The sequence below is a fragment of the Pongo pygmaeus genome, chromosome 6, assembly GCF_028885625.2.
Source record: "Pongo pygmaeus isolate AG05252 chromosome 6, NHGRI_mPonPyg2-v2.0_pri, whole genome shotgun sequence".
Classification (NCBI taxonomy): domain Eukaryota; kingdom Metazoa; phylum Chordata; class Mammalia; order Primates; family Hominidae; genus Pongo; species Pongo pygmaeus.
The window spans coordinates 72,049,662-72,075,409 of NC_072379.2; the positions used below are offsets into that span (position 1 = coordinate 72,049,662).

The 25,748-nt window shown below is 37.3% G+C and overlaps 1 protein-coding gene across 14 annotated transcripts in view; it reads left to right on the forward strand.

Moving 5' to 3' along the window:
- Positions 1-25,748, forward strand: part of DGKB (diacylglycerol kinase beta) — a 738,724-nt gene that overhangs the window by 163,075 nt on the left and 549,901 nt on the right. For all 14 annotated transcript variants that reach the window (XM_054495969.1, XM_054495971.1, XM_054495977.1 and 11 more), the window contains one exon: positions 8,831-8,984. In XM_054495969.1, coding sequence (XP_054351944.1) covers positions 8,831-8,984 — 154 coding nt within the window. The remainder of the gene's footprint in view (positions 1-8,830; positions 8,985-25,748) is intronic.

The window sequence follows — 25,748 nt, forward strand, 5'->3', positions numbered from 1 at the left end:
GCACCCTATTTACTCCTATCATCTGTCGGGATTTGCAGGATAACTGCTCAGAATTAAAATATTGATCCAGATTATTACATTACCCATGCCTTTTGTGTCTTCTGAGTTGTAGCCAGAAATTGCTGGTTGGTTCACAGGAATAAGAGGGTTAATCTAAAATGTAGGCAAAAAAAAAAAAAAAATTAAAAACAACTAATGAGACTAGAATTTATTGACAAATGTGTGATAAGTTTTGAAAATAATTTTTCTCTCCCCAGTCCTCATTTTTGTTAAAAACAATTCATGATAGGACTGAGTTGTTTGCAAAATAGACTTCAGTCTTATACTTGGCCTGACAGTTTGCATAAAGTGCAGCAAGAATGATTATTTTTACATACACTTTTAAAATTGTTTTTGATGGAATTCTGTTCCATAAGGAATCTCAGATAGGACTTTGGAAAGCCCAGCCCAGCCATGGGTTAGCACCCTCAAATACCTATGAATTGGGTGAATTCCTCTCTTCTTGAGGTTCCTAGAATATAGAGTTCCTGGGCCCATTCGAAAGTGACATTCTTTACTCATCACAGATTAGGAACCCTGTATGAGGACTGTGTAGACAAGGTATGAGGCCAGTTTTCCCAAGGGGCTTTTATTGGCTCTGCAAGTCAAGCTTGATTCCTTAAAAGGAAGCACACCTCTCCAGTCAAAGCCTTGGTAAAACAACCAATTTCTCCAATTGTGTACTGTTGCCAAGGAAAATGAATTCCTATTGCACTGATGCAAATAACCATATTGCCATAAGTTAAGAATACTCACAGATAGTTTCCATATTCTACAGGAACCAGGCAAAGAGAAAGAAGTATGCTCCAAATTTTGTTCACATAAGTATAACTTACTCAATTATTAAAGACTGTAAATAGCTCAAAATAAAAGTTTTCTTGACTCTGAATAACAAAACAAGGATCAGCAATGTTTCAAGCAGAAAGTTTTAAAAAAAAAGATTACTTCAGTTTTCTATTAGTTCTGTCCATTCAGTTAACTCATGCTCTGCTTGACATTCGTGAATGTTTCAGCTCTTTCATGAGTCCTGTACGTTTTCCCTTTAGTCCAATGTTACAATCTCCAAAGTTATCAGAAACTTGTATTTGAGAACACCTATCAAAGTTTTATAGCTGATTATAAACCATCTTTTGAAGAGGATCAAAAGAAGACAATTGTTTATGAATAACAAAATGACCAGCGTAGTTACAGTCAGAAATGTGATTGACAAAATGTGGTTATCTCTGTGGTTTACAACAACTTAATATAACAACCTTAATTGTGATTGATAGCATACACTCAAACATTAGAATTTTAGAAATCCCATAAAATTTTGGAACATATGTTAGCATTATTCACTAAAATATAACCTGAAGAAAATTAAACATCATTTTGGAGATCCCATGTACCTAACCATGTTAAATTATTCTGTTTAGCTCTCTTCTTCTGGATGCTCTAGGGACCCTCTGTAGTATCCAAAAGCTAGGGGTCAGGAAAGACAACCTTGAAGCTGAAATTTGATTTGGGGAAGCCTGTTAAATGTTAGAGGTTTAAAACACTTGATAATTTGAAATACAATCCCAGTAGTTATTTTGTTAAAATGATGACTCAAAAATTTTAAAATAGGGAAAACCTTTACTCAGCAAGAGGAAGGACTTAGCTTTCCAAACAATTTGTCTCCTGTCTTCTCTTTCTTTTCCTTGGCAGTCTATTTACAAGGCAAATGAAAATATTTCATTATTCATTAATATTACATAAAAATCTTGAACACGGGAAAGGGAGAGCCAAATTTTACCCTTACATTAGTTTACTATTAATCCCAATTTTCTAATGAAACCTTATAGACATTTCTATCCAATCTAAGCCAGTTTGACCATGAGGTAAGATTCTTAAAAACCTTTTATAACCCTTTACACATTTTTCTTAAGAACAGATTAGTACCTTAAGAAAACTTTGTTGTGTTTTTATTTCATTGCTCAGTTTACAGAAAAAGATATATAATATCCTTTGAATTTAGTCAATGTTCATACACAGAATTTCTTTTGCAATATTAAATTTAGAAACCTTCCACAACTATTTAAACCTTTAGCTTGACCTTATCTAATTTAAAACAATCCTTTAACCCTAGGCAAAAAATTTACTTGCATTTCCATGCCTTCTTATAATCTTTTCCTGAAAACACATTTTACTGTTCCCACACACCTTGCATGTAAATCTATTTTCAATGGTGGTCTCAATTACTTGTTATAATGGTAACTCTTAGCAATTTTAAACTTTAATGTAAAATCTGATAAGTTGTTTTAATTCTGTACTAGGCACCAATAAAGTTTGATTCCTTCTAGCCTGTTCAAGGGCTTGGTTAATTCAGTATGTCCTCAGGCCTTACCAGGCAAGTTGAACAGTTCTCAAAGGCCAAAGAAGCAGTTTACAACCTTAAAACATTTAGCAAACCTAGTATCTGACTTCCATGATTTAGACCACCTATTTAAATTTTAATGACATTGAATTTTACCAATAATCTTTAAGACTTTTTATTTCTCAAAGATTAAAGCTACATGAACTAAAAGTTACTACAGCTTGTATTTTCCTTGAAAAAATATTTGATGTAATGCTTATTTTTCTTTAGGCCAATTAATTACAGTGCTTTTATATAAAAATCACATATATAACTACACAGACAGAAGAAGATCCAGTAGTTGTAAGATTTTTCATTTGCCAATCTCCTAATTGGATAATTGGCCTGAGGGTGGAGCCCTTCAAGAAACAGAGGTAACAGTACCTAATAAGCAGATACAGGTGGAAGACAAAAACAGATTTTGAAAGGGATCTATCTGCCTCTAATTACTGGGGTTCCATGAGGAAAACAGAGGTTTCTCCAAAAATGGAATACATTATATCTTTTCCATTTTTCCCAAGTAGTCTCCATTCATCAGAAATTATCTTAGGGTCTCTCATGAGTTCATTAAGAGTGGCAAGACAAAATGGAGGAAAACAATTCAGTTGACTGGGGAAAAAACCTTTCTCAGAAAAACAAGATCCACGAAGAAAAAAACATAAAGGTCTTTTAAATATACCTATAGCCTGGATATCCACTTTTAATTGACTTGAGCATTCTTTAAGAAAATCCTTTTAAATCCCTAGCTACCCAACTTTAGCCATGCCAGATGACTCATATTTCTGGCTTTTGAACTTTACCAACAGTAACCTTACAGGTGAAACCAACAAGCCCCAAAAAGTTATGATTTAACTGCGAGTGTACAAGGTATTTTCAAAGGAGTGGTAAGCAGTTTTTACAAAAACTAGAACCTTTAAGTGTAGCTCAGAGAAAGGAAGATTCACAAAAGAAAGCTAGAAGTTGTTCATGGAGTGGGGGAGAATCAGCAAATGGTAGAAGTCACACAGGTATTTACCAGAAACTACTCATTCCCTAAGCCAGGATTGATCCCAGGCTGCCAGCGTAAAATAGCAGAGACGAAAACGACATACTGGGCAGTTTCCCAGGCTGACTTGAACAGTGGGCTATGGGGTCCTAGGTCCTTATCCCATCCTAAGGTACTCCTCTTTCTGACAGAACCATATAGAAAGACATGCAAAGCACAACAGATTGGCTACAGCTTGAGACCAACCTCATAAATATTTTTTGATTAATCAAAACTTTACAGAGAATATAAGTGATCCTTACCATTCCTTTTACTGGTTTGCACAGGGAGAGGAGGCCAAAAGTCTGACTGCTAAGAAATATTTTATCTCTTTGCCAGCATGTCAGCCTTCTGGGTTCCCCTCCCCTGGGCTCAATTCTAAGCCAACCAGTTTAAGGTCTGAGAAATAAACTTTTCACAGTTTGAAGGATGCATCCAAGAGGAGTGTCCTGTAGTATGGAGACACGATTAACCATCTGTGAAGGGAGGACCAAGGGGGACAAAGAAGGCATTTTTTTCAAAGGAGTCCCCCGGCTCAGAACGCATCTATAAGGGGCACAGACTAAAGACGAATGGCTACTCATCTAGAAAGAGAGGAGCAAGGTGTCCCTGGTTCCTTTCTGTTCCTATCGAATGCCCAGGGTACATGAGAGAGAGAAGGAAAAAGCTTCCTCTTTCTTTCTTTCATCCTTATATCCCTGAGGCCTGGTGACCACACAGGGTGCCACCCATGGGTGTCAATGCAGCTTTCACTCATGTTAACAGGTGGGCCTAGGGTGTGGGATTATCCGCACTTCCCCAAGCACTCACTGCCTTTCCCCTTGCTATAAGTAGCCTTTGAGTTCCCTACACCTAATTTATGCCATGGATACTAGTATGACCTCTATCCATGATATGGGAGGCTTGGCTTAATCAGCAGGAATTAGTCATGCTCATCTGTGGTGTTTGCCTTTTAACTTCCATTGTTGTCTGCCTCTGGATCCCTAAGATCCCGTTTTCTTTCCTAGGGCTTCAACCCAAAGCTTGGAATTGAGTTTGGGTCAAAAGAAATGCCTCCCTGTCATAAGCCAAATGCTAAGGTGAAGCTCTCAAATTGGGTCCTCTCAAACAAGGGAGAGAAAAGGGTGTCCTGTGAATTGGAGTCCTGGCCTAATAAAACACTTTTCAAGAAAAATCCTCTGGCATTGAGAAACCCCCTGTACTCACAGGGCTGTGTTATTAGGTTGGTGCAAAATCAACTGTGGTCCCTGCCCATCTAGGTAATAGCAAAAACTGTAACTACCTTCACACCAATCCATCAACTCCTGACCTGGTGGAGAAAATAAATTAAAAAAAAAAAAATGCTTAAGCATAGGGCAGGGAAATGCCTGGGGAAGAAATCTCTTGTTCTTATGCAAACAGAGAGAAACTTAATTGTTGTCCCACTGAGCTGGACTCCTTGGCCAAGGGAGGGGAAGACTGTATGGATGCATGGCAGGGAACGCAGGCCAGCTGTCTGCACAGGGCCTCTAGCCCCCAAGATTGCCCTGGGGCCCGGGCAGCAGCTGCGGCTCAGTCCCGCCCTACATGGCTGTTGGATGCGGAAAGTACATACAGCAGACACACGGCCATGTGCCCCAGCAGGGCGGGAACGTGGGGGAGGGCAGGGAGCCACCACTTCCACATCTATCCTTTGTGGCAGCAGTTGGGGTTGGGGTGGAACACCACTGATATTGTAAAAGAAAAGATAGGTGCCATTACAGTCCTGGAAAAAAAGAAGAAGAAAAATGCCATAGCAAAGACTGGGTTGGACTGAGGCCGACATTCCCAAATCCAAGTGTGACGCAGGGGGTGCAGTTTCCTCTGCCTTCAGAAAAAGTCGGAGGACTGGAAGGCCCAGAAACGAAAGTGAAAGAGATTCTTGGGTTCACATTTTACTCACTCTTCCTCATATCCCCATATAGGCCATCAAATGATGCAGGAATTTTTGCTTCTTAATTCAGCTAAATCCGGGTGCTTGTCTCATGATCAGGAAAAATTAAGCATGCGGACACATTGAAGGGTAAAGAGGGTGAAATTTATTAAGAGAAAGGAAAGCTCTTAAAAAAGAGAGGGTCCTGCATTTGGGTTTCCACCTCACAAATTGAATACCAGGCCACCACACATGAGCTGAAGAGGCCAAGATTCTCCCCTACATAGAGCATGAATTTCTGGTAGCTCCACCCCATTTTTCCAGTGCACATGTGAGCCCTTAGTCTGAGCCACTCCACATTGATTTATTTCCCTTACTGAGCATGTGTTAAGGGACAGAATTTTTCACCATGGGCGTGTTTAGACAGACCCCCTGTGCGCAATGACCTGGGCAGGTTGGAGGTTCTCCAGGGACCCTCCCTTACCAGCCTAGACCTTTGTCTGTGTCCTGCCTCTATCGTTAGATATTAAAGTTCATTTTTCCTTTTGGTTGGTTATTTTTCTGGCTTTCATCATTAAATTACAGGCAGCGATTTTAATGAGCATCGACATGGGTTCTGAAAGCCTCTGTAAAGAGCATACACTTGGGATTTCCCATATTTTTCCTTCAAAAGAGCAGATAAATTCCTTGCCCCGTATCAGTTAGGTGGTGAGTGGAAGTATTAGACTTTGAAACACAATTGCTTTATTCTGAACTCTTTGTTTTTGTTTGTTTTGTTTGTTTGTTATGTTAACAAGTTAAAATCTTGGCTTGAAAGAGCTGTTTTAAGGTATAATTATGGTCCAAAAGCAGATCCAGAGAAAAACTTTCACCAATTTCTAGTCCTTTACTACTTCTGGAAGTTCACATTTTATTACCAGCTTTTAAAGCAGCAACAAGGACAACAATGAACCATGAATGGTTTGTTAAATGCATATGAAAACATGTAAAGTAATGTGGCTTTGAAGCTTCTTCTTCAAATATTGTTTGGAATTATGAATTTTTGAAATGGAGATTCTTTACACAAAAATGTATTTAATTACATACAATGTTTACTATGTGCCAGATGTCATTCAGATGCTTTAAAAATAGTAAATAATATGTTCCTCCTAACAAATCAAGAAGTAGGTGCTATTATTCTCATTTTATAGATGAAGAAATTGAGGCACAGAGAGCTTAAATTGTCCACAGTCACACAACTTGTGTTGGATTCAAGAGTTGATCCAGGTAGTCTGACTTCAAAGACCATGCTCCTTATCATCTGTTATGTTGCTAAACAAAATACTGACTATGGAAGACTTAGGAACAGAAGGAAGTGCTACCATAAGTAACTTTGCTTCTAACCACAATGCTTGTGAATATTTTCATCCCACAGACTTCCTGCAACTTTGCAATAAAATCAACTCCTGGTTCCTCATGGGCCTTCATACATGTTGAAGATTAGCTATCAGTTTTGGTCACTCACCCAAATGAATGTGGAATACTTCTCTTTAACAGGCCATTTCTAAGGAGCTCTCTTAGTAAGAGTTGATGCTCCTTTTCAAAGAAACTATTTGGATCCTGTGTCTGACTGTTGGCCTAATCGCCATGTTTTTAAGTGTTGGCTGAATTCATTGTAGCAAATTGCTTTTTTGGAAGTACTTCTCCTACCTGAGACTATTCTTCACATTTTTTGTATTATTCAGAGTTTTTAGTTATATATAGTTCACTCTACTACTAGAATTGACAATATTCTTTTTTTTTTTTTTTTTTTTGAGACGGAGTCTCACTCTATCGCCAGGCTGGAGTGTAGTGGCACAATCTCAGCTGACTGCAACCTCCACCTCCCGGGCTAGAATTGACAATATTCTATGGTGGTGGTGGTAATTTATGAAATATAGAAGAAAATGAAGTCTTTTTACTGCCACCAAAATAAATATCTGAAGCGTCCTTGTGAGAATCAATAAACAAAATGAAACTAAATAAAAAAGTTAGATTAAGGTATAGGCAGAATCTTGGGACTATTAATAAATAAAGTATTTGGTTTCATTGTTTTATTGCCTGAGATTCTATTAGGTAAAAAGCAAACATCGTATGTAAACTTAATTGGCACATGATCAAATCTATAAAAATTTACTATGTCTAATGGTATTCCTGAATGTCACATTTAATATTAGGTTTGTCCCAAATAATACAGTAATAAATTCGGTCATTCTCCATGTCTTTCCCCCAGTATTATTACATAGGAAAAACAAACTTTCTATTCCAAAGTTAATTTTATTCTTACCTGCCAGCAATGTGAACAAAACTAAGAGCATCAGCCAGCCAAATTTCCTCTTTGTCCTATTTTTAGTTGCATCTCAGCACATTAAACTGGGAGAAAAAAAAAAAAATTGGCCTTCAAGGGCTCCCTATGAAGCCCATCCCTTGCACTGTCTTGATCTGGACATATGTGGCTTTATTCCAGCCTCTTCTCTGTAGGTCTTCTAGTCCTTTCAAATGCCCTACTGGATAGAACCCAAGACCACTCCACTGGCCTTCTCCTCCATGTGGTCTACATCTGTTTCCCAGAAAATATTCATGCACCATTGTTCCTGCAGTCCAAAATGAGGAGTTTTGGCCAACTTAAAATAGTACCATTTTCTTGCCTTTGTACCCAAGGCACCCATGTGCTTGTCCTCAATTTCCTAGGCGGAGTCGGATCCTGGTCCACTGCCTTCATCTGTAAGGAGAAACCAAGCTCTTCATTATGGCTCCTGTGAAACGCTCTCATTAAGCTTGAGGTTGGAAGTTGTCTTCCATCACTATTTCCCCTAATGGGCATGGAGATCCCCAACACCACCACAGTTCTCTCCAAATAAATGTCTAATCATTTATATAGTTCTGCAATGAGTATCAGAGAGTAAGATCTTAAAATATGTTTCTTTGGAAAGTCTGCATATGAAGTTTTAGAAGGTTTATCAATAGAGCTTGGCATTTAGTTGAAACATTAAGGTTAACCTCTTTTTACATTGTCAAAAGCAATAATCACCATTAGTGACAAGCAAAAAATATGGAAAATTCCTTTCTGTCTGAGTGACTGCTGTGTATATATGACTCTGTATTGGGTTGTTCACAGTGATCGCCTGATTTAATCACTGCAACAACTATGTAGGGTGGGATTATTATTCCCAATTTAGAGAGGAGGAAACTAAGTTTCAAACAGTACATTTTTCAAGGCATTACAGATACTGTGGAAATAGAAATATCTAACTAGAAACTTCTTCCTCTTCCTGCTATGCCATCACAGGTAAGACATACATATCCCATTGCCAATGTTAGCCCAGGACGGCCCACCCTATTTCTCAAATAGGCACTTTCCTTTTGTTAAACTTAGATATAAAAATGATTTGAGGTCATTTCTACTTCTAATGATTTTGAACACAGCACAAAATTTTAACATTTGGTTGGATCTTAAAATACATCTTTACATTTTTTTTTCCAGACAATAGATTTTGAAGGTTTCAAACTATTCATGAAGACATTCCTGGAAGCCGAGCTTCCTGATGATTTCACTGCACACCTTTTCATGTCATTTAGCAACAAGTTTCCTCATTCTAGTCCAATGGTAAAAAGTAAGCCTGCTCTCCTATCAGGCGGTAAGTTTACTTACTTTAAACATTTATATAGTACAAATTTCAAGGCTAAATAAATATCTAGTTATCATAAAAGATGAATGATGATTTGCATAAAAATTGTTTTGTTACAGGGTTTAGACTTTCACAATAAGATTGTGTGAATCATTTAAAATGTTTCCAGTATAATTATAGCTAATTAGAGAAAATATAATGTATCCTTATCTATCACTTGCTTTAGAATTCTATGTATAGGTAATAATTTGAAGACATATTTCCATCAAATTTGGAAAATTGCTTTTGTTAAATAACTAGATAAGTATAGATTGCTGAGTATTTGAAAATGTGGTCACAAAGCAACTATATCTAAAAAACGTATAATATTTAATATCTATTTTGCTAATTGCCAATATACTTTCACATGTTTAGATTTGTAAGCTCAGAACAGAGATTTGATTTTTCTTTTAGATACCTTAAATTGGTGTCACCATAGAGATGGTGGTTCTCTCATTATGGGTAGCTTTTTAGAGATGCATAATTGCATTAATATCTGTTGTATCAATCTCCCTCCAGTCAAGAAAACAGAAATTTCACTGTATTACCCAGTGTAAACAGTGTAGTTGGTTAAGCTGTTTCAAAGGATTGAAAAAGCAAAAAGAGAAGACAGGTGATGTAGATAGACTCAAGGAAACATGTGCTGCCCTTAGGTGGCAGTAATCACAACCTAGAAGCCCTGAGGAAGGATTCCTTGGAGCTAGGATGCAATTCTGAGGTGAGGGGTTGCCTAGCAGACCTAGCCCTTGGACTTTTGTGGAAGTGATACTTCCTGGCTGCCTCTGGTAGCTGGGGAATTCAAGACTAGTCTATAGCCCAGGAGCTCAGACCTCTGAGGAGGGTGCATCACCGTGGCCTGTCCCAGATTGCTTAGCAGGGAGCTCATTGTGCCTTTGTTGGTGTGGACATGAGCTAGAGACTAGAGCCTACACTGGACAACCTGCTACTGGGCTGAAACACTGCAGAGATTCAACAGGAGCAGCAGGTTCTCTTGCGGGGTCCAGCCCCTTCTCCTGTGACTCCCCACCGCCCCAACCCCTGTGCCTTCTCATCTCTCTCTAGTGCCCTCTATGGACGGAACAGGAATCCACTGGCAATGAAGAAATGTCTGCAGCAGTGTTTCTCACTCTTTGATCACATGTCTCTTTGAACTCTTAAAAACTGAAGACCTGAAAGAACTTATGTTTATGTGGATGATATCTATTGATATTTACCATATTAAAGATGAGACATTCCAAAAATAACAAGAATCAAACCACTACCTGTTAACAAAAAATAACCCATTCTTATGAAAAATAACTATTTTCAAAAAAAACCAAAAAATAGTGAGAAGGGTAGCATTGTTTTGCATAATTGCAAATCTCTTTAATGCCTGGCTTCATGGAAGACAGCTGGGTAAATTATATCTGGTGCTATGTTTCTGTTGCTGGATCATATGTCATATAGCCTCTTGAAAACTTCACTGTACACTCAAAAGAGAATAAGAGTAAGAAAAGCAAATAATATCTTAAAACCATTATGAAAATTATTTTGACCTTAAAAATCTCCTGCAAGGAGCTCAGGCATCCCAGGAGAGCCACAAGTCTAGAGAGTCCCAGCTCTAGTATCACAAAGTAGAATACAGAATTGTTGGTATAGAGGCCGGACACGGTGGATCACGCCTGTAATCCCAGCACTTTCAGAGGCTGAGGTGGGCAGATCACAAGGTCAGGAGTTTTAGACCAGCCTGGCCAACATGGTGAAAACCCGTCTCTACTAAAAATACAAAAAAAAAAATAGCCGGGCATGGTGGCAGGTGCCTGTAGTCCCAGCTACTCGGGAGGCTGAGACAGGAGAATCACTTGAACCCAGGAAGCAGAGGTTGCAGTGAGCCGAGATCGCATCACTGCACTCCAGGCTGGCAACAGAGCGAGACTCCATTTCACACCACACACACACACACACACACACACACACACACGTGTTGGTAAAGAGATAAGTTCAATAGTGGACATTCTGATAAATAAAAATGCAGGAACATGTAATTAAGAAATAGATGGTTGAGCCATAAATGAAACTTAGACAGTAGATGAAGAGTCCATAATATTAAGCCTTATGTTGTACTGCTTCCCTTTCTTCCTTCCTTCCCTCCTTCCTTCCTTCTTTCCTTCCTTTCTTCCCTCCCTCCTTCCTTCCTTCCTCTTTCTTTCTTTCTTCTTTCTTTCTCTTTCTCTCTTTTGTTCTTTCATTCCTTTGTTCTTTCTTTCTTTCTGAGACAGGGTCTCAGGCTTTAGTGTAGTGGCGTGATCTTGGCTCACTGCAACCTCTGCCTTCTGGGTTCAAGGGATCCTCCTGCCCCAACCTCCCAAGTAGTTGGGAACTACAGGAGCATGCCAACATGCCCAGCCAATTGTTGTATTTTTAGTAGAGACAGGGTTTTACCATGTTGACCAGGCTGGTCTCGAACTCCTGGCCTCAAGCAATCTGCCCGCCTCAGCCTCCCAAAGTGCTGAGATTACAGGCATGAGCCACGGCGTCTGGCCTTCCCATCTATTAATGATGTAACATATTTTTCGTAAAGTAATCACATGTTGATAGAAGATTTTTTAAAACAAGTGTGCATATTCCACATGATAGCCCTTTAAGATGTATGGTGACTAATATGTTTATCATCATTTTTCACTTCTTATAAAATATTTTTAGATTCTTAAATAATTCTCTTTCAATCATGAATTGAGAGGCCTCACCACACTTGCTGTTTTTCTCGGAATGAGTTTCAGTGGGATCTGTTCTTAATGTGTAGTATTACAGTTTAATAGTGTTTTGGGTTGAACATTTTTAAATGATTCTAGAAATTAAAACTTCCTTGTTCTCTGCTGCATGCTATAAATGTATTACACATACCTTAAATTGAATTAATTAAGAAAGTTGTCCTGTATTTAATTCTACATGATACAATATTGTCCTTGAGTTTTGAGAAAGAAGAGAAAACATTTCTGGATAATGTTGTCTGTCTAAATAACTGTATCACATATGGAAGAAAGAGAACAATTCTGATAACTTAGGTAATTTTGTAAGAAATTCAAACCTAAAACTTCCTTTTCTTCTAATAGCCTATATTATCTACTGAATAGAAGATGCCAGATTTATTAGGGGTAAAAATCAAATCAGGTTTCAAAATGCAAAAAAAAAGGAAAAATAGATTGTACTTGAATTTGGGAAAATTACACATTCTACACAGACTACGTGAAAGGAATATGGGCTATGTAATCCTCATGCAGCAATGATTAATTAAACTCTGATTCCTTTTCAAAGCTTGGCCTCCACATTTTAGAACTAAGTACATAGTGTCTTGTCCAAGACTATTTCTAACCCTATTTTTTTTTCAGACCCACCTTTGATAGTTATTTTTTTTTCCTGAGGAAGAAGGAACAATAGACAACAATAAAATTTTCAAGGCTGAAGTAGCCTTGACTCAGAAACTGACAAAAGAAATGCCTTTCCATTCATAGAATCTTGCTTTGCAATAATCTGTTATCTAATGTATAACGAGGTGTTTTTGTGGCTGAAAAATAACAGACTTTTGAACAGAGAGGGGCTATAATCTGGTTTGGTTTATGCTGTTATAGTTCACCATATTTCATTACCACAGTTCCAGCAGGAATAGAGTAGGTAGTCTTTTACTCTATATAGCAACTAAAAAATAAGGGCTTCTCAAGAAAAAACAAAACTGAAAAGGAAAAAAAATTATGCTCACTACTGAATGATAATCAATTACAGGATACATAGTAAAAGTAAAACATTTAGTTTTTATAGAATAAAAATTTAAAAATAATTATAAATAGGCATAAAGATTGTATGTATTTATACATATGCATATGTATAGCTGGGTTTCGTTTGACTGTAATATGTAATGATCCATTTGGCATTTCATGAAGAAGATGACTTACTTTTGTAATATAATTTGTTGTAATATAGGTGCCTCTTATCACCTATTTAAAAATGGTGTCACTACTACTGTTTCCGTATTTGACTTTTGATTTTTGAAGATTTCCCTAATGCATTATCTCTTCAGCTTTTTCATACCACTTCTGCATCATTGCAAATGTCAGGTCTCTAATCTCTCATCTCTGCCAGTTCAATGACCAATTTATGATATTGCTTTCATCCTTGGGGTCCACCATTTGTTAATTTCCTTCTTTATACACTTTTAAAATCAGTTGGAATCTTTCTTTTTCTACAACATGGTTGCGGAAAGATGGTTGAGGCTCACAACCTCAACCGTCAATCGAAATTGTCATCTCCTATATCAGTCCCTACAACTTGAACACTCAACATAACCTAAGAGAAATTTAATAAATATGCAGATTTCTGTCACTATAAATTCCTACTACCCGATGTTTATATGACCTTAACACTTGCTCAGTTTTTTTTAATGTAAAAATTATTTATTATTGGCACTGTATCCTAGATCAATTATGTTGATTTTTTTAAACTTTTTAAAGTTGGCTGGGTGCAGTGGCTCACGCCTGTAATCCCAGCACTTTGGGAGGCCGAGGCGGGTGGATCACCTGAGGTCGAGAGTTCGAGACCAGCCTGACCAACATGGAGAAACCCCATCTCTACTAAAAATACAAAATTAGCCGGGCATGGTGGTGCATGCCTGTAATCCCAGCTACTCGGAAGGCTGAGGCAGGAGAATCACTTGAACCTGGGAGGCGGAGGTTGCGGTGAGCCAAGATTGTGCCACTGCACTCCAGCCTGGGCAACAAGAGCAAAATTCTGTCTCAAACAAACAAACAAACAAATAAACTTGTTAAAGTTTATTTAAATATGTCTTCTTATTTCAACACATGACTTTTTTTGCATCGTATAACAAAATGGCACTGTCAGACATAACGTATCTCAGTTACTCCCCACAGAACCCACACAGCTCACAAATAATATTAATTTACTGTATTTTAGATGGAACTCTTTGTCTGGATGTCCAAATCTTTCAAACAGTTAGATACCAATCTAACTGTGTTTGAAAGTTCATTAATTAGATTCTACCCAAACCTGCTACTATTCCTACCTTCTGTTTTGGTGAATAGCATCCAAGAATCTATCCACTTCCCAGTCCTAAAATATTGGAATCCTCCTACCTTCCACTGCGTCACTTCCCATATTTAGTTAATCACAAAATACTCTCTAGTACTCATTATAACTGCTTCTTCCCAAACGTTCTACCAGTGTCATAGTTTAATTCATCATTGCATCATAAACTATCAATTAGCAGGCTCTCAGAGCAGGCCGTGACTTCCCATCTCCAAAGCATTCTTTCAAACAGAAGCCTGATTATATTACTCCTGGGTTTCTAAATTTCAGGCCTTCACTGTCAACTATCATAGCATTTTTTAATTAAACTTATTTTTCAAGCAAACTTAAATCCTCAATATGTAAAGCTAACTAAAGCGGAATTGCTTTAGTGAAGGGCATGGGTGCAGGAGATACATGAGTACATGAAGTCATAGTCATCCCCACCTTTTGAGACATTCATTCCCACCTGAAGTTACCTTTATGAGACTCCAGGATCCAGAGTCACAGTGAAGAAGGTGATAAAATCAGAGTTCCATGGCCATGAAGCACAATGTCACGTAGGCTATAGCATCTGCCTACAGCCCTATTCGCTCCATCTCCCTGCCCTATGCACCCCATATCCAACAATTTGCTGTGACTTAAACCTGCTCTTCTCACTCAGGACTGAGTTTTCTTACATAATGTTTCTTTGCCCTTATCACATGAAAACCCAATGCTTCCTTAAAGCCTCAGCTAAAGTGTCACTCTTAATTAAATAGCACGCAATGTGTTCTGTACTAGGAATTCAATGATTAATAAGATGGCACACCTGGAGTGTGCAACTGGGAAGAAACCCTGACACTCTGGTACTTTTACAAGACACCATTTGTCCCTTGTAGCATCCCTGTCCCTTCTCCATCCCCACCCATGCCAACTCCAACCATTTAGTATTCATTAACTGAATTAACTGCCTTCAGAGAAATTATTTCTTTACATATAAGATAGCAATCAACAGCAATTATTAGTAACTGTTAGTTTCTTGAATAATGTAGTAATTAAAATGGGACATAATATAGTATATTAACTCATTTAAACACTCATACTGTTTGTTTCTGTTGGACTACACGATGTCCAAAATGTTGCATCTGTAATAGAAAATGTCTGGTATTTGTTGCAGGTCAGTGTAACAGTTTTTGTTGTTGTTTCTTCCTAATTGTTTTATAAGAAAGAAAGAGAAGATTTTCCTAGCCCCCTTTAAATAATAACAGGCACTCAATTGATAGGTGTGCCGTTTAGTAATTTATTTTATTCATTGATTAATTCATGCATTCTATCTTTTTATTTAAACTCATTATATGCTAGAACTTCCACAGGAAAGCTGAGGATCCTTTAAAGTCAAGCAGAAAGATGAACAATTATGTGTTCAATTATATTATAATAAAATAAACATTGTAACCCACTTTTGAACTGACTGTGTGGAGAAAACAGTGAGATGCCTACAGGAGCCAAAATAAAACTAGAGGAAAAGAGGAGGTGAACCGTTGCAGGAGTCATCCAGTGTAAATTGGAGTTATCCAGGTAAAGTTGGGGAGGAAAGTAGGTACGAGTGGGAAAGGCTGTGAAAGGAGTTCCAAGGAGAGAAATCAACATATACATTTCTATTCAAACTTTTTTAAATGTCCCATCAAAGGGCAATGTATGAACTGTAAGACATTCAGTATTCATTGATTCAAAATTCATCACTTACAAATTGATATTTACTGTTCAAGTTGTTAGGGATACATCAGTGAGCAAAATGATGGCTCATGCCTGTAATCCCAGCACTTTGGGAGGCTGAGGTGGGCAGATCACGAGGTCAGGAGATCGAGACCATCCTGGCTAACACGGTGAAACCCCGTCTCTACTAAAAATACAAAAAATTAGCCAGATGTGGTGGTGGGCACCTGTAGTCCCAGCTACTCCAGAGGCTGAGGCAGGAGAATGGTGTGAACCCAGGAGGCGGAGCTTGCAGTGAGCAGAGATCGCACCACTGCACTCCAGCCTGGGCGACAGAGTGAGACTCCATCAAAAAAAAAAAAAAAACCAACCAAAAAAAAGAAAATGAAACCCGTTTCCATAGTCATTTACATTCTAGTGGGGAGAGGCAGACATACAGAAAAGTAAATACATGTACCATATCAGATGGTAGTAAGTAGTATTGGCAAAAATGTATACAAAAAGAGGCTGGAGGCGGGGCACAGTGGTTCATGCTTGTAATCCCAGCACTTTGGGAGGCTGAGGCAGGGGGATCACGAGGTCAGGAGTTTGCCACCAGCCTGGCCAACATAGTGAAACCTGTCTCTACTAAAAATACAAAAATCAGCTGGGCGTGGTGGTGCACACCTGTAATCCTAGTTACTCAGGAGGCTGAGGCAAGAGAATTACTTGAACCTGGGAGGCAGAGTTGCAGTGAGCTGAGATGGCACCACTGCACTCCAGCCTGGGCGACAGAGCGAGACTCCATCTCAGAGGAAAAAAAAAAAAAAAGGAGGCTGGAAAGTGCAGTTTGAGGCTGAGGATGACTGGGAATCTGGGATTCTCATGATTCACTTAAACTAAGATAGGAGTTCAAAGAGGTCATTTCTGTTCATCCCAGAGCAGGTGATGCTCATCACCTTGTAAATATCGGGCATGGCCTGGAGTGGAATGAGGAAAGAGGGCCTGGCAAGGTCAAAACCCCAAGGACCTTAGGAGCCTGGAGGAAGATAGACTTGTTAGGAGCACTGAGAGGTCTGGGTCTGGCCTGGACTCCAGTTGTGCTTCTGCAGAAGAGGCGAGAGAGGTAGCCAAGGCCAGGTGGGGAAGAGTTTTGCCTGTCATGCTAAGTTATGAATTTTATCCAGAAGAAATTGGAAAGCCATTATGAGATTTTAAGCCAGAAAATAATTACACTGCTAGTGATGTGGAAGCTATCATGAAGGAGAATGAGGCTGATGGTATAAAAGGGTCCAGAAGATATTTCAGATTGAGAGTAGTAACAGCTATCTCTGAAAAAAATTAGGTGCCTTATCATTGGTCCCCAACTCTCCCATTGCTTGTTTGATGAGGCAATGGTTAATTTGCACTGTGATGCTACACATATCAATAAGCTATAATATCAATAGGAGGATTATGTCATTTTATGTTTTCTGTGCATTTGAGTCACACCCCAAGTACTTATTTTAGATAGAAAAGGAAAAACGATTCCTTTATGTTTGTCAGGAAGTTAATCAATTAAGAACAGAAAATTTTACAATGAGAATGAGATACTTGAACCTTGGGATAAATGTTCTTTCACCAGATAGACTTACTGAATGTTCTTGCTGAAAGGTATACTTTATTAATTGTGCTGAGAAGAAGATATTTCTCTTATTAGGACTGTCTTGAGGATATTAAATATATATGTGTGTATGTGTGTTTTTTATTACTATGCTGTACCTTAACAGGTCTTTTATAACTGATAAGTTTTTCAGTTTCCACAATGCAAACAGGGAAAGACAGGGTCCCCAAAACACAAACTGAACAGACTACATAGCTTCTGTGACTATGAGATAGGGGAATTCCTGACACATAGTAGATATTTAAAATATATTGGTGTATTTCTTAATGTCGATATACTTATTACTGTTGAGGTAATAAACTCACTGACATAGAAATGCTCCAGGAATACAGATGAAATAAATTCTGTCTACTGGCCAATTCATATTTATTTATATCAACCTTTACATTTGATGTACCTCTGTAGTATTGAATTCATACTTCCAATTATTATCATTAGAAGTAATGTTCCACAGATTATTTTACTTCAAAAAATATTTTATCCTGCCAATCTCTTCCTTGCAATAATTTTGTGGTCCTGTTTTTAACACAACACTGCTAGTAAGGGATGATTTCTCTTCAAGTCTCTCCTTTAATCATTAAATGGTTTTTAATATGTTAGACTTGAATAATCAAGTTTCTTTTTCTTCCATCTGAATATTCCAAGTAAAATTTGGTCCTCAAATTTTCCACCTTTACTTTATTATTAGGTTTATTCACCCAACACACAGGAGTTTCTGTATTTTCATTTTCGTCTTAATGATTGCATACTAAATGATAGTGTTGTCTTAACATTTTCATACTTTCATGTTCAAAAATATTTATTTACAGTTTGTAATATTCTAGTAAAAGGAAATAAGAGATTTAATACCCTGCAGAGGCCCAAATCCATCATAACATTATTTCACTCATAAAAACACCTAGTCATAGCTAGAAAATATGCAATGGTGTTGGACACTTGCTTTGATCCCCTGGAATGAAAGCTCTGTGGAAATGGGATTTTCCTGCTTTGTTCAATGCTTTATCCTCAGTACCTGGGATCTGGTTTTACATGAGTAATCTTAAGGGTCCTGAATATTTATTGTGTTTATGATTATAAAGGGCTAGTTTTATATCTATCAAAAACACAGATGAGCAATAAGAAAAATCATACATAAAGATTTGGCAAATATATGTGCATGTTTACACATGCAAGCACACATATAAATACATATTATGATGGATGACCCAATACATGGGCCAAATGGAAGATGAAAATTTAGAGTTCTTAGCTCTGGCTATGGTTTCTAATTTTCTTTCAAATGTTTATGATTTAATCAATGTATCTACCCTTAAGAGTCTTGAAAACCAGACTCTTAAAACAAAGGTCTTTTATTGAGAGGCAGAAGACAATTTCCTCTGATTTATTTTTCTCTGTCCAGCCTCACAGAATCATGCTTAGAGTATAAACTCCAATTGTGGCTGGGCACGGTGGCTCACATCTGTAATCCCAGCACTTTGGGAGGCCATGGATCACCTGAGATCAGGAGTTAGAAACCAGCCTGGCCAACATAAAAAAACCCCATCTCTACTAAAAATACAAAAATTAGCTGGGCATGGTGGCAGGTGCCTATAATTCCAGCTACCTGGGAGGCTGAGGCAGGAGAATCACTTGAACCTGGGAGGCAGAGGTTGCCGTGAGTCCAGATTGCGCCACTGCACTCCAGCCTGGGCGACAGAGTGAGACTCCATCTCAAAAATAAATAAATAAATAAATAAATAAATAAACAATAAAACTCCAATTCAGACTGCATTTTGAGTCGTACCTGTGCAACTTGTTCTCACCTCTGTTTTCTTAAATGTAAAATGGGGATAATATGTGTATGTATTTTATTAACTATTGTGAGACTGAAAAAAAAATGATGCATGTACATCATTTGAAATAGTATTGTTTACATTATAAATGCTTAATAAATGCCAGTCATTACCATTATTCATTAAATAAATTATGTTTCAATGTTTTGGTGTGCCTACATAGCATAAAGTTCAATTTCAACATATTGGTTGCGCATGGTTGCTCACGCTTGTAATCGCTGCACTTTGGGAGGCCGAGGTACATAAATCACTTGAGGTCGGGAGTTTGAGACCAGCCTGGCCAACATGGTGAAACTCCATCTCTACCAAAAAATACAAAAATTAGCTGGATGTGGTGGCTCACACCTGTAATTCCAGCTTCTTGGAGGCTGAGGTGGGAGAATCTCTTGAACCCTGGAGGTGGAGGTTGTAGTGAACATGCCACTGCACTCCAGCCTGGGCATCACAGAGTGAGACCCTATCTCAAAAAAAAAATCAACATATTCTTTTTGTTTTAAAGATATTATACATTCTGAACAATATCTGTACAGTGAAATTTAAGAAGATTATTGGAATTTCTTTTCATGTGATAAACACAGAAAATTTGGTATCATGGGCTCTTTTAATATGTGGTGGTTTAATTATTTTTGTCCCATATTTCTATATATTCAAATTACTGAGAATAATTTAAATAACTTTCAATTATCCACCTACATACAGTATATAGCCTACACAACCTGATACGGTAGCCACTAGCTATCCATTGCTATTTAAATTTAAATTCATTAATAATTTTGGTCAAATAGCCATATGTAGTTAATTTTATTGTATTGAAGAGTGCAGAAAGTTTTTTTGTTTCTTGTTTTTTTTTTTCAAGAGACAGAATCTTGCTCTGTTTGTTGCCCAGACTGCAGCGGTGCGATCATAGCTTACTGTAACTTTGAATTGCTGAGCTCAAGTGATCCTCTTGCTCAGCCCCCCAGGTAGCTGGGACTACAAATGCATGCCATCCCAATGGGTAATTTTAAATTTTTTTAATAGAGATGAAGTTTCCCTATTTTGCCCAGGTTGGGCTCGAACTCCTGGACTCAAGTGATCTTTTTGCCTTGGCCTCCCAAAACACTAGGATTACAGGTGTGAACCACTGCACTCAGCCTTCAGAAAATTTTATTGGATAACACTGGTGTAGACAGATCTCATTTTTACTGCTTTTAAAAAGAGTCCAAAATTTGGAATGAGATGATTTGTCTTCACCTTTTTGCTCCGTTGACTGACTGGTATACGATCACGAACAGTTTACTTACTGACTTTCCACTTTCTCATCTTTAAAACAGAATTGTAGGGTCAAATAAGACCACTGTACAAAAGTATTGTTTGCACAGAGCCAGAGCTGTTATTAATGTTGTTCCTTCACAGAGGTTACTCTGCTCTTAAAACATTATCCCCAAAGACCTACACTTTAAGTCCTTCTCCCTGTAATTGCTTGTTTGGGGTTTTTGCCAATGTCCAAACAGATGAAAACCAGAGTATGTTCTCAGAGAGGTTTGTCTGATCCCAGTTTCATATCGGGGACTGTATCTCACAGTCTGTCTTCTCTTTATAAGGAATCACCATCTCTATTACATTTCTTATTCACTGAAAATGCCATCTACCTCATTTTGCTGCCTGTTTGGGTAAACATAAAGAATGAAAGATAATTATAATATACTACAACAAGCATAGTTGAAAGATTAAGTGTAAAAATCATGAAATATATGACAATACTAATATCAACTATTTTTATTCTGATTATCTATGCTACTCATTATGACCAATAGTATGGATGTTGGAAGTATAATTATACTATGTGGTAAATAAATCTGATACGTTTCTGTAAATTGAACCAATATTTTAAAAGAAAAAGCTAAATTGACAGTGTTGTATTGCCTTATAAATTTAGAAATGTAATCCATGTTATTGTTTTTGACTATTTCATTAAGAAATAGAGAAAATGTCACTGTTTACATTATATGAAATGCAAGTGTTTGAAAATAAAACAAACTGGACCAGAGGCACTAATTTAACAGGTACCCAAAACTTACCTGCTAATAATTGAACCTGAGGCTAGAATTAAAATTATCTATTAAATACAACTTTTGAGGTTATTGTTTCAAGAAGTGAAGTGTCTAGATTGGAGTATAATGAAAATCATGTGCTTAGAAATATGATAATAGTAGGCAACATTCAATTTGACTAATGCTAACTACTTTTTATAACTAAAGCTTTGAAGAAAAGAATGTGTATGTGTGTATGTATGTATGTGTATATATAATGAAATTATTTTAACAGAAATAAATACTAAGTACAAGATAATTATTCCTAAAAGACTAATACACTCAAATTACAATGCTTATTTTTCACTTTATTTTGTACTATTGTAATACATACATACACATATATATGTGTATGTGTATATGTATATATACACTCACACACATTTGCTTCACTTTTGTGATGAAATATTTAAAGTAGTACAGCCTAGGGCAAGTAGAAGAATCTGCAGATTATACTACTTTAAGTGTCAATGCAATATTTACTCTGAAGCAATATTTAGCTCTGATCACTTGAGGCCAAAAAACAAACAAACAAACCCTTTTGTTTTGCCCAGCTTTATGTTTCATTTTAGTTATAAAGAGAGAATTTCACTGATGACTGGGTGTGTAAAATTGGCCTTTGTTTATTAAAAATAGAATTTTGAGCTTCCTCACCAGAGGCTATTGCTGCTAGAGAGGATCTCACTTACTATTTCATGTTATCATTTTACCATCTCAGCTGTAGTCAAGAAGTCAGGCTTGCAACTTCTTGGTTGTCATACGTGTTGTCTCCTAAGCTTCTGAATAACCATTAGATTAATGCAAACTTCTTAAAACGAAAAAGGACTTTTCTTCAGGGTAGTGAACTGCAATCGAGGAAAATAAGTAGTGAGCTTCAGCCAGATTTAGGGAAAAGGCAAAAGAAAAATAAATAAATAAATAAATAAATAAATAAATAAATAAATAAAGGGTAGAGTAGGGTGTAAAAATAACTCCTATGGAGATAGATTGAGGACCAGGGCCTGCTTTCAGAAAACTAAATGAAAACATAATATAAAGAAACATTAAAAAAATGTGGGCTGATCTTGGGGAGGTGGTGGGAGCAGGAATAAAATCTGTGAGCTTTTTTATTTTTATTTTATTTTTATTTATTTATTTATTTTTTGAGACAGTCTCGCTCTGCCACCCAGGCTGGAGTGCAGTGGCATGATCTTGGCTCACTGCAACCTCTGCCTCCTAGGTTCAAGTGATTCTCCTGCCTCAACCTCCCAAGTATCTGGGACTACAAGCATGCACCACCACGCCCAGCTAATTTTTGTATTTTTAGTAGAGACGAGGTTTCACCATGTTGGCCAGGATGTTCTCGATCTCTTCACCTTATGATGCGCGCACCTCGGCCTCCCAAAGTGCTGGGATTACAGGCATGAGTCCCGGTGCCTGGCCGAGCTTTTTTATTAATTAAACACCTCAAAATTTAATCAAGTTGATGAATGCATAAACTGTAGTACATCCAGACAATGCAATGTTATTCAGTGATAAAAAGAAATGAGCTATCAGGCCATAAGAAGACAAGGAGGAAATGTAAATGCATATTAATAACAGAAAAAAGCCAGTCTAAATAGCCAGTCTGTATGATTTCAACTCTATGACACTATGGAAAAGGCAAAATCAGGGAGAAAATAAAAGGTTCAGAGGTTGGTGGGAGGGCAGAGATAAATAAACAGAGTAGAAATATTTTAGGGCAGTGAAACTTCTCTGAAAGACACTATAATGGTGGACACATCATTATACACCTGTCCAAACTCGTAGAATGTACAACAAAAAGAGAACCCTAATGTATATTATAGAGATTGGATAGTAATGAGGTGTCAATGTAATTTAACCAATTGTAACTAACGTACTACTTTGGTGGAGAATGTTGGTAGTGGGGAAGAATATGCATGTGTAGTGGGTAATAACTTTATAAACAGAAGCAGAATTAATGTGAAACACAGAGAGATATTTGAAGTAAGCAAGACTTTAGTAAAGAAAATGAAGGAAAGATATAAAGCAGTGTTCAATCTCTGTACAGTCTCTATTTTGTTGTGAGCCTCAAACTTTTTAAAAAAGAATAGAGTCTTTAAAAAATTAAGTTCTGTTCTACAATTTTCTTTTTATCAAGTAATAATAATAAAAGGTCTTTGACATTTTATCTTCTTCTTCAGTGCACTCTATAAATCATTCCAAAAGTATATATTTTACCTCTCAAATTTGGCTGCTATTGGACTTAAGGAAGTGTTGATTAGTTCTTCAACGTATAGATTGAATATATGCCCATATTTCTTTTCTGTAAGCTTTAAGCTATTTAAATGTAAAACTGTGACACAATTAAATATGTGATACAGCTTTAATATTCAGTTAATAATATTTCATGAAAATAAATACATGATACAGCTTTAAATGTTCAGTTAACAATATTTCATGAAAAGAAAATGGGAAATATTACTCATTTTTCCAAACAAAAATAATTTTAGTACAGTAGCATATTCCTTCAAAAACGTGATGCTAAATACAAATTACATGTGTACATTCATACTCGATTTATACATTACATACAGAAAAGACAAAATTATGTGATCCTTACATTCTCAATTGTTTGTGTTCAGTATGATGAAAACTGATAATTAAACACCATGTACCTTAGTTGTATAAGTACAAATGATCATGCCATGTTCTAAATAAGTGAAGATCTATAATATATTTGGCTTTCTTTCAAATAAATGTCAGAGCATATTCTTTTCTTTCTTTTTTGTTTTGTTCTGAATTTTTCTATAAAAGAGTTAAATCAAGCTGATTAAATCATTTCAGTACCACAGGGGGAAACGTTGGAAAAGAGGATTAGCTCATCAGCAGGATGAGTTAGGTCATAGCTTATCCGACCATAATTCAAGTGCTGTGTTCTCCAAGTCTGAAAGTTATGGTCATGTCAGGGGTCAGCGCCAAAATGTTTTTTATCATAAGTTGGAACTGCTTATTCCTGCAGCTGGCTAAGCTTTAGTTGGCTATTTTCAATTATTCCGGTCTTTTTTTTTTTTTTAAAGCTCAGGATTGTCTTCATTTCCCTGCCTTCTTTGGTTCATAAATAATTATTAGTTTGTATTAGATATACATTGATACTTCTATTAAAAAGGAAATTCCATTTACAATATATGTCTCTGTTGATAACTTTATAAACAGGAGTAGAATTAATGTAAAACATAAAGCCACATTTGAAATAAATAAGACTTCATTTTAAAAAGAAATGGGCCGGGCATGGTGGCTCATGCCTGTAATTCCCAGCACTTTGGGAGGCCGAGGTGGATGGATCACGAGGTCAGGAATTTGAGACCAGCCTGACCAACATGGTGAAACACCATCTCTACTAAAAATACAAAAAAAAAAAAAAAAAATCAGACAGGCGTGGTGGCCCACACCGGTAATCCCAGCTACTCAGGAGGCTGAGGCAGGAGAATCACTTGAACCCAGGAGGCAGAGGTTGCAGTGAGCCAAGATTGCGCCATTGCACTCCAGCCCCTGGGTTACAGAGCGAGACTCCATCTCAAAAAAAAAAAAAAAAAAAAAAGGATGGAAAGACCCAAAGCAGTGTTTTTTCAAAGTGTGATTTTTGATCCATTGGTGGCTAGTAAATTCAATTTAGATGGTCTTTGAGAAAAATTTTAAGAATAGGAGGCCGGGCGCGGTGGCTCAAGCCTGTAATCCCAGCACTTTGGGAGGCCGAGGCGGGCGGATCACAAGGTCAGGAAATCAGGACCATCTTGACTAACACGGTGAGACCCCGTCTCTACTAAAAATACAAAAAATTAGCCGGGCGTGGTGGTGGGCGCCTGTAGTCCCAGCTGCTCGGGAGGCTGAGGCAGGAGAATGGCATGAACCTGCGAGGCGGAGCTTGCAGTGAGCTGAGATCGTGCCACTGCACTCTAGCCTAGGCGACAGAGGAAGACTCCGTCTCAAAAAAAAAAAAAAAAAAAAAAAAAGAATAGGATAGAACAGGAGTAGGTTAATATAGAAAAGAAAATATTTGGGCAATTATCAATTACCACTAATGTGTGTGTGTGTGTGTGAGTGCATGTGTGTGTGCTGTGTTAAAGATGTAAATTATTTTTCTTACACTTTTATGATTGGCCTTGAACAAAAATAGTTTGTAAGCTACCAGTGTAGAAACAAGAAGATGGATTTGTCTTGCTGGTTATGAAACTCTGGGAAGTTAAAATCTGTAAGACGCTTCCTAATCTGTAAAATGGGGAAAATGCACTCTACCTCACAGGGTTCACGTAAGAATAATGGGAGATAATATGTGTTAAAGCTACTACCATGATTTCAGCCACATATTAGGCACTCAGTAAATAGTTCCCTTTATTAGTGACAACATCACCAATGATAAAACTAACTTGGGACATCTCACAACACATTGAATTAT